At 39.9% G+C, this 13,946-nt stretch overlaps 1 protein-coding gene across 8 annotated transcripts in view; it reads left to right on the top strand.

Moving 5' to 3' along the window:
- FNDC3B (fibronectin type III domain containing 3B) overlaps positions 1 to 13,946 on the top strand; it is a 314,158-nt gene that overhangs the window by 158,651 nt on the left and 141,561 nt on the right. For all 8 annotated transcript variants that reach the window (XM_037137468.2, XM_037137471.2, XM_037137467.2 and 5 more), the window contains exon 4: positions 8,887 to 8,963. In XM_037137468.2, the coding sequence (XP_036993363.2) occupies positions 8,887 to 8,963 (77 nt within the window). The remainder of the gene's footprint in view (positions 1 to 8,886; positions 8,964 to 13,946) is intronic.

Below are 13,946 nucleotides of genomic sequence, written 5' to 3'. Positions count from 1 at the left end.
AAATAGCATCAAGTATAAAACTGATTTATTTTATGGAATATTTGGTTCATTTATTTCATTCCCATAGTAACTGTTGGTTTTCTTTAGTAGTTCTGTTCTGTGGGTCCCAGACTTTTCTCTCTTGCCTGTGGATTTGAGACACACGAGTTAAAAGAACTAAGCTAGTGCATTACGTTGGGATGTGGTACAGCACGCACGCTCCCTGGGGCGACCAAGGAGCCAGGCCTGGGAGCCGGGAAAAGGCATCCTCTGTGGTTTACTTGGTAAAACCTCCTGAGAACACTGGGTAATTAACTCCCCTTTGAGTGACAATATGTTGATAAAGCTATACATTATCATCGTTATTGTTATTTTTTTGTAATTCATCTTTCAGGTGGCTGATGTTTATAATGTTCTTTCATTTGTAACAGACGAATAATGTACTGCAGACCTTGTGAGGGATGCACTCACATTCTGTGGCTAATGATTCAAGCGCTGTTTTCACACTTGCCCTTCTAGAGCATGACACTGGAATTGTAAAGTGGAGCACAAATAACATGAGAAATGCACATTTGCCCCGAGTTCTTCATGGAGTCGTTCTGAAAATATCTATTTGCTGTCTTGTCTTGTTTGCACTTCTGTCCCTCCTGGGAAAAATGGGCCTTGTGGTCAGCCAACTAGGGTGGGAGTGGGGTCTGGGAAGAAGAGTGGACAAGGTTTTATTCATCCTTGTTTCCTTTCCTAACCCTTCCTGAGGGTAGAGAAAGCTGCTGGGAGAGTGAAGACAACCCTTTAAAATACACAGGGCTGCAGTGAACAAGTTCTGCCCTGTTCTTGCCTCCCCTGCCGTGTGTAGGCTTTTAATGAACAGTATTTTTGATCCTTTACCCTGCAAAATCAGTCATTTTAATATATTTAAAAAAATGTGTTTGTGTTTTATCTCAGGACATTTAAAATGGAATTTAAAATAATTCTGCTCTAATAAGTTTTCACCCTCAACAAGACCACCTGCAGGGTCCTATTGAGGTTATGCTCACCTGTTTAGACACAGTTTTCTGGTAACTCTCTAACAACAGTTTGTTGTTAGCTGGAATACCAGTAGTTGCTTGAATTGGTTCTCATTGTTCTGTATGAGAACGTGCAAGGGGCTTGTGATGCCCTCAGTGGGCCTGAGAGAAGACATGCTGGGGAGGATTTGCTTTAAAAGGCTTTGCTCTTAATGTTCTTTTTGATGCCTTTAGTTTAATTTTGCTCTTGATATTTTCAGGCACTTTTCTTTGTAAAATATCAGAAGCCCTTTCTCAGTATTATTGAGTTGTATTTGTGCCATTCCTCAGAACATTCAAGTTTGTAATTCATCTTTCAGGTGGCTGTGTTTATAATGTTCTTTCATTTGTAACAGACGAATAATGTACTGCAGACCTTGTGAGGAATGCACTCACATTCTGTGGCTAATGATTCAAGCACTGTTTCACACTTGCCCTTCTAGAGCATGACACTGGAATTGTAAAGTGGAGCACAAATAACATGAGAAATGCACATTTGCCCCCGAGTTCTTCATGGAGTTGTTCTGAAAATATCTATTTGCTGTCTTGGTTTAAGTGCAATATAAATAAGCTTACCCATGGATTATCTGCCTTTAAAACCTGACATTGCAAATTAAAACAAGGACAGCCTGAATCTTTGTATTCATATAGATGAGTTTGACTGAGTGGTGATGCATTCTAAACTTGTTGTGTTCTGAATTTGAACAGGGCAATACAGTTTAGCTTGAAGTGTACTGAGACCTCGGGAGACCCAGGGGCAGTACCAGGCTGGGGGTATGACCCCAGTGTTTGTTTTTGTTCGTTCATTTTTCCCCCCAAAATCAAGTTCTTGAATCATTTCTCATAGGCCTTCTACCTAATTATTTAATTCCTGTTGCTAGGCCAGACTTTCACCGAATGTCCATACTGCTTAACACGCCTGGGCTACACGCCTGACTCCATGCTGAGGTGCAGTGTCTGTCACAAAATCCTCTGGACAAAACCTGGACACAAAGCTGGAGCGTGCCCCCCACCCCCGCACACTCTGTGCACCTGTGCGTTACTCATTCCACATGCCGTTCTCTCCACAATGAAGAACAGAAGTGCTTGCTCTCTTCAGTGTCATTGCGTCCTTGGCATCCTGCTCAGGATCTGGCAACTAGATTGGGTTCAGCAAAGCCACAGCCAAGAGTTCTACTATCAGGAATTGAAGTCTGTCTCACTGGCCTCTGTCATAGTGCCTAACATCTGTCACCATCGTAGAGCTTGTCTCTTTTCAAAACATGTTTGGTTGTTGTACCTGTTGGGACTGGATTCACCAACTTCCTTTGCCATTCATTTTCAGTCACTTAGAGTTTTACATCTACTCCTCTGCCCTCCCCATGGATAATTTTTTTATAGTGCGGTTCCAGAGCTCTTGGCCTCCAATAAAACAATTGCTGCTTGTTTATGTAGTCGTGTGTTAGTAATGTATCTGTTGTAAAATCCTCGGCGTTCTTAAATTCCTTATAGCCTCTTACATGACAAATGTTTGTTGAATTGAATTCAATAAGATATTAGCTAATATAAATAGAACCCTCTGTAATTACACAGTAATTATACAGAATAACATTTAAGCCTTAAACCAACTTGATAGAGCATGCAGATAATCTCAACTTTATTGAAATTGAGGAACATTTAGATTCATGAAGTTTAGTTTTATGTGAAAATTAAACCCTGTCTCTTTACCGCTATTGCCTTTACTGTTACTTCTTAAAAGCTAAATAGCAAAATAAGTTCAAACATATTTGGGAAGAAAAGACCTGCATTTCAAATTGGCAAAGCAGATCTGTTAACTCATGCAGCTCCTTCTTCCTTCATGTGTTTTAAAATGGCTAAGTGATGAGATGGTGGTGACTCATCACCTCTGAATTCTCTCTGTAACTCACTTTTGGTTCTTGGTAGTGATGTACCACAGGAAGATTTCGGCAGGAACGTTTAGTCATTGGCAGTTTGTCGTTCTGGTCACCTGCTACTTTTACAGGCGGTGGCAGAGCCAAACTAGCAGTTCTTGTGATAAAGCCTGTGTCAGAGAGACATAGGTGATCCAGCCGTCAGAAAACAAAGGCTGGGCCTTCGATTCGGAGCTGTCTCGGGACGGTTACCCACACCCAGCATTCTAAGGTTTCCTAGAAAGTAGGGCAAGGTAAACAGGTAATTTGGGGAGAGGTAGAGAGCTAGGATTAGGGGTGAGGAAGCAGATAACTATGAGAAAACAGCCAACCGTCCTTCCCATTTTTAAATTTGATTTCTGTTTTTTAAGAACCATAATTCATAAATCTTAAATGCATTACATTTTTAAAGGAGGATATTATTTCCAAGCTGTAAGATGGAAACATGTTTTTAGAAGAGAGTATGTGAAGAACCAAACAACTAACTTGCTCATTTGAGAAACTCTCATTCTTTGTCCCTGTGGTAAATGATTACTCTCTATTAACCTCATTATCCATACAGTATCTTTCTTCTTGTAGCTCAATGTTAAAGTTATTTTTATTAATGCCATTATTTGACAAGGTACTGTGCTTGGTACTTTATATGCATTACATCTTCCAGTCTCTAGAACAACCCTTGGATGTAGCTCTTTTTGTAAACAAAAGTGCTGACCAGTCAGAGATTTTAAGTAACTTGCCCAGGGTCATGCTAGAAAATAATAGAGCCCGTATTCAAACCCAGGCCTGGTTAGCTCCAAGGTTTTTGTGTTCCGTGGTGTGCAGACTCTGCCCTTGCCAGCCTGTTTTCTCTCTGGTGGCGTGCCTTTGGAAAGAAGTAGTTACGGGTCAGAGAGACCACCCTGAGCCAGAGAAATGTACCAATACCTGGCTCTGTGTGAAAACTACACCGTGAGAGAAAAGGACTTTGCAGCAGCATTTTAAGAAACAACAAAGCTGACTCCAGATGGAGAATAAAATGAGAAACAGCACTGAGCTAAAAACTAGAAGAACCGAGTTCCAAACCCTGTTGTACCATCACCCGGCAGGTGGGTACCTGCCGATCAGTTTGCTTCTGGGCCTCAGTTTCTTTATCTGTAAAGCAGTGAGACTTATATGAAATCTTTAGGGCCTTTTAACTAATCACCATTTCTGCAATTACTGATATGTTCATAGGATGATATCTTAAAAAATCTTGCTAGATTTAAACAATGCCTGAGTGCCTGCTCGTGTGTATTTGTTTTACGTACCCGTATCTCCATAGTTTAGACTACCCATCCTTTGAGGGCAGAGAGTGTATCCTACTGGTTTCCGCACAGCGCAGTGCCTAGAAATAGCTCCCTCTCACACATGAATGTATGTGGAATGAAGTTGTGCTGCAGGAGATTTCTACTCAGTTGCTTTTTGGTAGTTTACTTGTAATCCCAGTTTTATTACCTTACATTTCTTTTGCTGTGTGCTCATCATCTTTTTTTAAAAAAAATACTTTTATTGAGGTGAAATGCACATAACATCCTAAAACATTTTAATCACCTGAAAGGAAACCCCTGGGGAAACCCATGAGGCAGTTATTCCCCAAATCCCCTGACTCCCACCCTCACCCCTCAGCCCTTGGAAACCATATGAGTTCTGTCTCTGTTGATTCATTTATTCTGGATCTGTAATATAAATGGAGTCACAAAATATTTGAAATTTTGTGTCTGGCTGCTTTTACCTAGCATAATATTTTCAAGGCTCATCCACATAGTAGTATGTGTCAGTACTTTTCATGGCTGAGTAATGTTCCATTGTTTGTATTGTATCACATTTTGTTTATCCGTTCATCCTCTCATGAATGTTTTGGCTGTTTCTGCCTTTCTGTGTCATATCTAGAATCCATTGTCAAATCCAGCACTACAGAAACATCCTGATGTTTTCTTCTGAGTTTTATGGTTTTTTAATATTTATTCACTCCTCGTTCACCTGTTGGTGAATACTTCACTTATAAAAATACTGTTTAAACGTGTCTGAAATTGCGGTGTAATTAATTACAGCTGGTCAATTTTAAGACTGTTTTCAATGATAAGTTACAGCCTGGATTCTCAGCGTCCACCACTTCAGATCTCTAAACCTCATTTGCACATTCACCTCAAGTCAGCCTAGTTTGTTCTCCTCGCGGAGTGAGCGAATGAGTGTCCTGAATGCAGAGTCAGAGCTGTATGACTGTGTTCGCTATGGAGACCCCTGGCAGCAGGGAAGAAAGAAGCCCAGAATGAAGCAGGATGGCCTCCGCCTTGGCAGCGGCTCAGGAGCTCCTCACAAACACGTGTGGTCCAACAAATGCAACGTGCTGGTCTTACCTTCAGTCTCTTTGATGTGGGAATTAAGTCATGGGATCCTGGTGTGAATTATTGTTGATCGAATCAGTAAGCTACTCTTCAGCCTTTCTCGTTGAAGGTCTGGTATAGTGAATGAACCTCAATTCATTAACAAATACAGACTTTTAAGATGTTACACCATGTGTATTAGTTTAATTTTTTAATGACTGTAAGCCAATTATAGTTCGTTTGTGTCTCACATCTTATTCTATGCAAGTGGAATTCTTAACTGTTGAGGTCACAGCTTAAAACCTGAAATTGGTCAAAATTCCCAAGGCACTTTTTTCATGTAGTTACTTGGCTCTTAGCAAATACTCTAATTCCAGCTCTAGAAACTGTGCCTATGACATTTTTTCATCTGTTTGTGGAAGAGTTCATGTGGTCTTCAGCCAGACTGCTTAATTAGCTTTTAAAAAACCCACCTCACTGACAGTACTTTGGAGGTGTGTTAGCTTACTTTCATTTTCAAATGATCTAACATATGTGTCCATACATCTGTGTAGGCCCAGCTGTATGTAACAAAAGTATTTAATTAAAGAGGCTTCCAAGTAACCTTAAGAGACTTAAAATTTATTTTAAAAGTTTAATAGTTCAGTGATTTCCCTGTATAGTTAGAGAGGAAGTTGGTTTGTTTGAATAAATTGTGTCATGACACCCCTCCAAGTACCACCCCCCCAAACATATAGCCAGTGTTGGTGGTTTGAACAGGAGGAGAACCACTTTTACCATATTCTAAGGGCTATGTCCTTTTCAGTCTTCTGTGTTATGACGGCATCCATTGAACCTAGTAGTCCTAGAAGTTCATGGAGACAAGTCTATGTTTCCATTAGGTAGGGGTTACAACAATATCAACAGGTTCTCAAACACGAGACAGTTGCACAGAGGCAGTAAACTCACTGATTGGGAGACAGGTGTTTAGCCAGACAGTAGCTTTGCTCATGATACCATTGTGATTCATCATTTGTTTGTTCATTATTGCTTGGTAGATTTTCAACTGCAGAATGCCTGTGAATGCAATGGTGTATTTCAGAAAGGAGAGGAACCTTGGGGTTCCAAGGTGCAGTTGAGCTTCGGAAGTCATTACTGCATGTTTGGCAATGCCCTTTGTAAGGGTTTTGACGACAGTGACAAGAGGAAGGGGGAACAAGCATGTTAAAGTCATTTGGCTACCTTTGAAATCAAGGCTGAGAAGAAAACATTTTCTGGCTATAAATCACTCACTTGTCCTACATTCTTTAAAGCATTTTATACAAATGACTTTAACAGTGTTAGGGGTCATGCCTGGGGTTAAGAGACTGCCTGGTATACATTTTGGTGATGAAAAAACAATACTTTACTGAGGTGGTAGCATTTCTGTTCACATCTGCATGGCGAAACATTTGATATTTATCTGATAATGAAGATTTTCCTCTTAAGGCAATATTGTACAAAATGTATACTTGTTGATTTTATGTGTTACAAGGACTATTAAAATAAATCAGTGCTTAAAATATAACAAACAAAAAGCTATAAATAAAAATGTTAAGAAACATTGTAAATATTGTTAACATTTTGATGAGTGATTATTGTGTTATGTACTACTGTGTTTTTGCATGCATTATTGCATTTCATCTTTAAACCCAAGTATATAAGGTGTAGGGATTGTTTTCTCATTTATAACTGTTGAGCATCGAGGCTCCAAAAATCAGTTGCTCCAGGTCACATTGTTCCAGTGTGGCTGGTGAGCTGGGAATACAACCCGGTGGAGACCCTTGGATTTCACAGATCCTGCTCAGGCTGATGCTGATGTAGTTGTCTATGATTTTTAAGTGCGGCAAGCTAAATAAAACTATTTAGTAAATACTGAAATGTCTTGATGATTATGACAAAAATGCTGAAGCTGGTGAGAAAAATAGATTTGGAAAATGCCTTCAGTGATTAATGGACATATAAACTGGAATCATACTTCAGTATCGAATAGACCTATGCAGTTATTCGTTCCTATGGCATTGTATTTTGCTTTAAATGATCACCAGTCTGATAGCCTGTGAGGGACCACTGTGGTCTTGTATACGTTTAGAGATTATCGAGATGGTTCAGTGCTTTGATATATTGTTCATGACATTGCATTGTGACCTCTGGTCAGATGCTATGTTACGTGAACATCAGTATCTTCTCTGCCCTGCTACCATGGTGGTTTTTTCCCCTGCAGACTGTGGATGGGCACTGCAGAGTCCCTGTCCGTCTGCTGGTCCCCTTCCGTGAAGTAGTTATAACACTGGGTTGTGCTGTGAGGTGAAGAGTGTGTTATGCCTACGTGTAAACGCAGCGTTGGGTGGCAGGATCTGCCTTCTTCTGCCAAGAAAAGTGTTGTAGTTTTCTTGGTTTTGGTTACATACAGTCCAGAAGTTTTCATTGTCGTCAGCACAGCACCCATTAGGGGAGAGCAAATAAACAAACAACACAGGGCACTTGGAGCCAGGAAGTCCCATTTCAGGCTGGAAACGTGGGAGCAGGGTGGTGAGGGAGAAGGGGACCAGGTGTGCGGTGACGGAGGATGATTTGACTTTGGGTGGTGGGCACACAGTACAGTATGTAGATCACGTGTCACGGAGATGCACACTTGAAACCTATATAATCTTATTAACCAATGTCACCTGAGTAAATTTAATTTTTTGAAAAAAGAAACGGTTTTGAATTGACATTTGCAAGGTGGGTTGCTTAACAGGGAGGCCAGCCACCAAACTGAAAACCAGTGGTGATGAGGATCATGTACATCTAGGGAAACCATTTAATCACGAGGTCTCTGGAAGGGGGTCAGAAGTTGGTTTTGATGTTATGACGAGTGGTTTCATTACACTTAAACATTCATTGTGTTTTAGGTCAGTGAAGCCTTGCTGTTCCTTGTTTGCGCCACACATGGGATTGATGTTCAATGAATTTGAAACCAACCTCTTGTCAATTGAATGTTTTGCTTTGAAACAGCCCCAAGTAAATTTGGCATTAGTATTTCTAATAATGCCTAGTTTTAAAAATTGACATCCCCCTACCCCCACCTTACAACATAAGCATGCTGAATTTAGTCAGTTTGGAGTATTTTACAGTTTTTTCTATTTCAAAATTAATGTCACATTACAGTAACTTACTGAAAATAATAATTTGAAAATAAAATGATATACCCAAGTCCATTGGAGCTTTTTAAACCTGAGGAGATAAATTCATTTACAGTTGATTTGTTTAAGCCATAACTCAAACTTTTAAAGGCAAATAAGAAGAAACTTTTTGACCCACTTTGTTAGACTACTCTTAACTAAACAGCCTTGCTTTGTGGAACTTGAGAATTTGGGAATTATTAAATATTTGAAAACATGTTCATAGTTTTGGTTTTTCCTCCTTGACTTACACAGCTGGAGAATTCCTTTTCATCCATAATTTTATGTCTAAGGCACAATGTACCAATTATTGAAATTATCAAAGTTTCTAATTCCCTAGTTTTGATATTATTTTTAAAATACCAGTGATTATTTTGAAAACTGTGTATTTCTCCAATTGTTGATGTCTCGCTCTCGCCTCTTGCAGGACCGGCTGAAGTGCCCATGATGTCACCCAACGGGTCCATCCCTCCCATCCACGTGCCTCCGGGCTACATCTCCCAGGTGAGCCATCGACAGGCTGCTCTGCTCACTGTGGGCAGCGTCCAAGCAGTGGGAGAGGATGGAGTCTCGAAAACTCATCCCAGGACTAATTTAGTTAGGAGAATTCTAGAGTTATCTCTATTTTTGTGGCATCACGCAGCCCATTCTGAGTCTTGCTGCTTGACATGCCGGAGAGTTAGAGGGAGGGAAACTCAGCAGGGCTCCTGGGCTGCCCTTGGCCAACGTGAGTTTCATGAAAACCTGATTGTGACTCCTTCAGGGTCTACTGCCTTAGAGATGAATTAGTAAAAATATCAGAGGAGACACTGTGAACGCAAACAGGGACTGCCCTCTGTTACGAGATTCCTGTTTCTCCCCAGTGCGGCACGTCGTGGGCTCGGTGCATCCTGAGTACGGGGTGAGGGCTGGGCCGCTTGTGCTTAAATGTCCCCGGAATTTGATTTTCTTTTAAGTAAAATAACTAATAGCAATTTAAAAAGTAATGGGTATATTGGAAGATTTAAAAAAATGTTAAAGGGAGAAGTTATACTCCTGTACTCGGAGGAGAAGGTTTAAAATGTTCCAAGTGCCTGGAATGTGTATGTTTATATATATTTGGGTTTTATCCTTGGCTCAGTGCAATATGAGCGTCTCCTTGTTCTTCCCTACACATCTTTCTTTCCAAGTTTCTGACCAACCATTTTTCTCTCTCTTTGCCTGTTTTGTTCTTTTTTTCTCATTGTAAGAGCATTCTATACTCATTGAAAAAAATCAGAAAAGTATTGCAAATATTTATCATTTTATTACCCACAGAAGATAATTGTGTTAACATTTTCGGGATTATATTCTTTCAATTTTTTTCTTTATTCTTTCTCTATTTTTACAGTGGTCTTAAAAAATCTGTATTTTAAATTTTTAATGATTTGTTAGGATAAATTGGCAGCTACCTAGGAAAATTGCTGAAGTGCAGGCAGGAATCAAAGAACTCTTATTCTTCTCCGATGTAAAACTTATCCACTTCTTTACTCTCTAAGTCATAGCGCAGCCACTATAATTTAATTTTTTCCATCCTGTCACGTGAGCCAATTTGGCAACTTTTTTTGTTTTTGTTTTGTTTTGAGTAGTCAGAATGTGTGGCCAGCCTTCCCCTGTTTAAATAAATGACTTGTTTTACACAAGTCTTTGTAAATAAGTCAGTGGAGGGAGAAAAGGGTACAGAGCAGCCCCTTCCAGCCAAGACATGTGATGATGAATCACATTCACGTTGCCAGTCAATTAACGGAAAAGAACAAGGAATGCAGAATTCCATTATGTCCTCTGCTCATTTATTTTGAGGAACTGTTTTATTCCATTGAACAGAGTACAATTCTCACCATTGTGATGGCAAAAATAACACCTTCTTTTTTGACAAAGGTCCCTTTAAGAAATACCAGTTAAAAGTTGAACATTCTGGTGGAGAGAAGCTGCAGGCTACTTTTTCTTGCCAGTGTGTTGCTATGGTTTAATTATGAGGAAGCTGAGGCTCAGAGTAGAAGCAGTATTGCAGCCCGAGAATTTTTTATTTTACTGACCTATTTCCCACTGTGATGTGATCTTGAACTCAGGGGCAGAGCCTGCCTTGATGGATGTATTTGCTTTACGCTACATTACTTTCTGGCAGTGTGACTGTGGATGTGCGGTGTGCTTCTCATGCAGCTCCAGTACTAACACATCAGCTTCTCACACATGAGATGGTCCATTACTGTAAGAAAATTTAAGGGGGAGGCAAGTGAGTGATTAAAAGTGTTACATTAGTAACTCCACACTGAATCAGTGGAGAAAGTCTTGATTATAACAGTCATTACATAATTAAATAGCTAAAAGGCTTTACAGATAAATTGGTAAAATTGATCAGACAAATTTGACAAAACACAAACGTCAGTCATGTGCTGAGATCCTCTTACAGTAAGAGAAATGCCTGCAGTTGCAGAGACAGACCGCTGTGGTCTGCTCTGCCGTGCAGTTCCCATCACAGCCTTGTGTTCTCAGGTTGACAAGGACTGAACCCCTGGACCTTAAAGGGAATGTGGACTCAGGGCAGAGAACAGTGGGGTCTGGTCACTTCACCTCAGTAGGCCCTGGGGTGTGTGCATCTTGCTAGGGAAGGTTTGAGGAAAAAGGTGACCTGGCCTTTTCACTATGACAGAGCGGATTTAGGTAAGGAAGAATGTAGTCTTGTTGCACTCATCATTTCCATTGTGTAAAAACGTTTGTGAGTGTGATAAGGGTTGAACCAGTGGGAGGGACAGGGTGGAGAGTGTGGCTGGGAAGAACATGGACATCAGTCGGAGAGGCCTGCCTTCCAGTTTCACCATGGCTGCTTCCCATGTGACTCTGACAGAGTCTTTCACCACATGGGCCAATTCCTACCTGATTGGTATTACGCGAGGTGTGTAGCCCACACCTCACATAACAGCGGGCATTCAATAAGTGGTAGCTATTGTAATGAAGAAGACTGTTAGAACAATTTCAGTGAAACTTTGGCAGTTTGCCTTTCTAAATACATATTGAGATCACGCAAGTATGAAGCAATTTTTTCCTTTCATTGTATACTGGCCGTGGTTCTTCTCAATTTTTAACCTCATCATTAACTTTCTGGATAATTTATATATAAAAATTTCTAAAGCAGATGCCTTGGGTTTTATTTTCCATCCTTTCATAGTAATTTATGAAACATTTTTCAAATGTTACAGGAAAAACTTCACGTGGACCGAAGATTTAAAAAGCATGCGAAAAGAAAAAGTGAACTATCTAAGTTAGTGTTCTGTCATTTGGGAAACTATTCTTTTCTCCCCTAGATTAATTGACGTAACCTAAAAAACTGAAGAGTAGTTGAAAGAAGTATTTTTGTTATTATAGCAGAGTACGTACTTTGCCTCATTCCTTTGTTTTGAGGATTAGTTAATGGGTAAACACCTGTTGAAATTATATATATTCTATTTCCCTTGACCTGGAAGAGACATGAAGTCTATTTAAAAATATATTTAAATTTTGGTACGGTTAGTAATTCTCCAGTGAGGATTTTTTTTTAAAGAGTTGGCCAGAAATTGGAGACCCTGTAGGAAAATTATTGGGCCTGTCTGGTGGGAGTCCTGGCGTGGTTTTTTCCCCATTTTGCTCAGCTGACCCAGCTGAGCTATACATATTAGCCTCGGCTCTTTCCCTGCCGTAATTACACCGTGGGGTTAAACAAATGCTGCCTCTCTTCTTTGGTGCCGTGAAAATGATGAGCAGAAAGGAGCATGGAGGATTGCCTGTGCCCTGGCAGACTGAGAATCAGACCCATTCATTATCCAAGAGCAGAGAGAGTTAGAATCTCTTACACATCCCGTGGAGGAATCGATTCTTCTGTAGGAAGTTGGGGAAGTGTTCCAGAATGAACAGAGAGCATATGTGTGCAGGTTGGGAGCTGTAGAAAGAGCAGAGGACTTACGTGTCTATTCTGTTCTAGTTTCCCTTATCAGTAGTAGTTCTTCAGCAAGTTTACTTTTTATTTTCTGGCCTATTTTGCCCAAGGAATGAGTTGGCATTGCTAAATTAAAGAATGTACCCAGGATATACCTCCTACCTTGGTGCAAGTTTCCTCTTTTGAGCCTTCTCTCTATCTCCCTGTTTTGCGGTTTTTCTTCGATTTCTTTCCTGTGTGTCTGAGATCCAGGCATTGTGGTATAATAGAACACAGGATTAACCCGAGGCAACACGAACCCAGGGCGGGTTCTGTGTCCAACTCCCCATGTGACTTTTAGGAATATTTTTAAGTTATTTACTTGGGTGTTTTACTTGTTTGCTCACTTGATCATTGTTGGTCTTCCTCCCTTTTATAGCATTCAAGTTCCTCAAGGTCAGGGACCCTAGTCTCCTGTTCCTCACCGGGTCTCTAGTTTCTTGAAAGGTGCTCAGCACGTAACAGGCCCTGTCTGGCTGGCATCATTATTACCTTGTGGAGGAAGGAGGAGAAAGGAAGGGAAAGAAAAGGGTTGGAGGATGTCTGAGGTTCTTTTCTGATCTAAAATTAGGCGATTCTCCTCTACCATATAGACTGTTCCTTAAAAAAGACACCAACTGAGAATATAAGTTAAGTTTCCATAAGCAATCTTTATAAAAACTGTGTGGCAGATTCCTTTGGTATTTGGCATTCTATTGACTAGAATGCGATTCTTCACTTCTCTGGAAAAATGATAGCTCTTTATAATAATAATATTGAGGCAGTATCACATCTAGAAATGATTTCTGAATCATTTAGTAAGGCTTAAATTATGCACATTATATTTGATTTTATTGCAGTTAGTATAGTCTGTCTTTCCAATTTAGTAACATACTTGTCATATCTAACAACTTTTCTTAGAAAAACATCTTTCCCTAACCTGTTGGGTACAAAACTTGATGAAGGTTAAGTAGATATTAAATTTTACATACTCTTTGGAACACATCAGGCTTACAGACTTACTTTGGTATGTCATAGGAATATGATATGAGCATCATTAACATGGATTCCTAATCCTTTCTTGGGCTGTGGAAGCCATTGGCAGGCTGGTGAAGCATTTTTAAATTAAAAAATAAATTCATTGATAGGATCAAGAACAACCCGCCCAATGGAAAAAGACTTTCTTGGTGATGTTTCTAGGTTTCTGAAAGCCCTTTATGTAACATAGAGGATTGCCCTGCCGAGTAGTCACAGATTGGTAATAGATGCCATCCCCAGGTTGGGTTTTTTTTTTTTAAGTTGTTTTGAAAATTCCGATTACTTTTCTCAAATAGTTCTTGCAATGGCTAAGTAATCAACCAATTCATCTGCTCTACAGGCAACCAAACCTAAGGTTTTAAATAATAAGGGGATTCATGACTAAACAAAAGTTCCTCAAACATTTTACCTACACACTCATTTATGTCTAAACGTCTTAAATTTTCTATTGATGCTTAATTTTTAACCCACATGCCAACTCTAGGCAAGTGGCTGAGGTATCA

This window comes from Artibeus jamaicensis, unplaced genomic scaffold (assembly GCF_021234435.1).
Source record: "Artibeus jamaicensis isolate MK-2021 breed Jamaican fruit bat unplaced genomic scaffold, CSHL_Jam_final scaffold_474, whole genome shotgun sequence".
NCBI classification, from domain to species: domain Eukaryota; kingdom Metazoa; phylum Chordata; class Mammalia; order Chiroptera; family Phyllostomidae; genus Artibeus; species Artibeus jamaicensis.
This window is presented reverse-complemented; position numbering and strand designations above follow the sequence as displayed.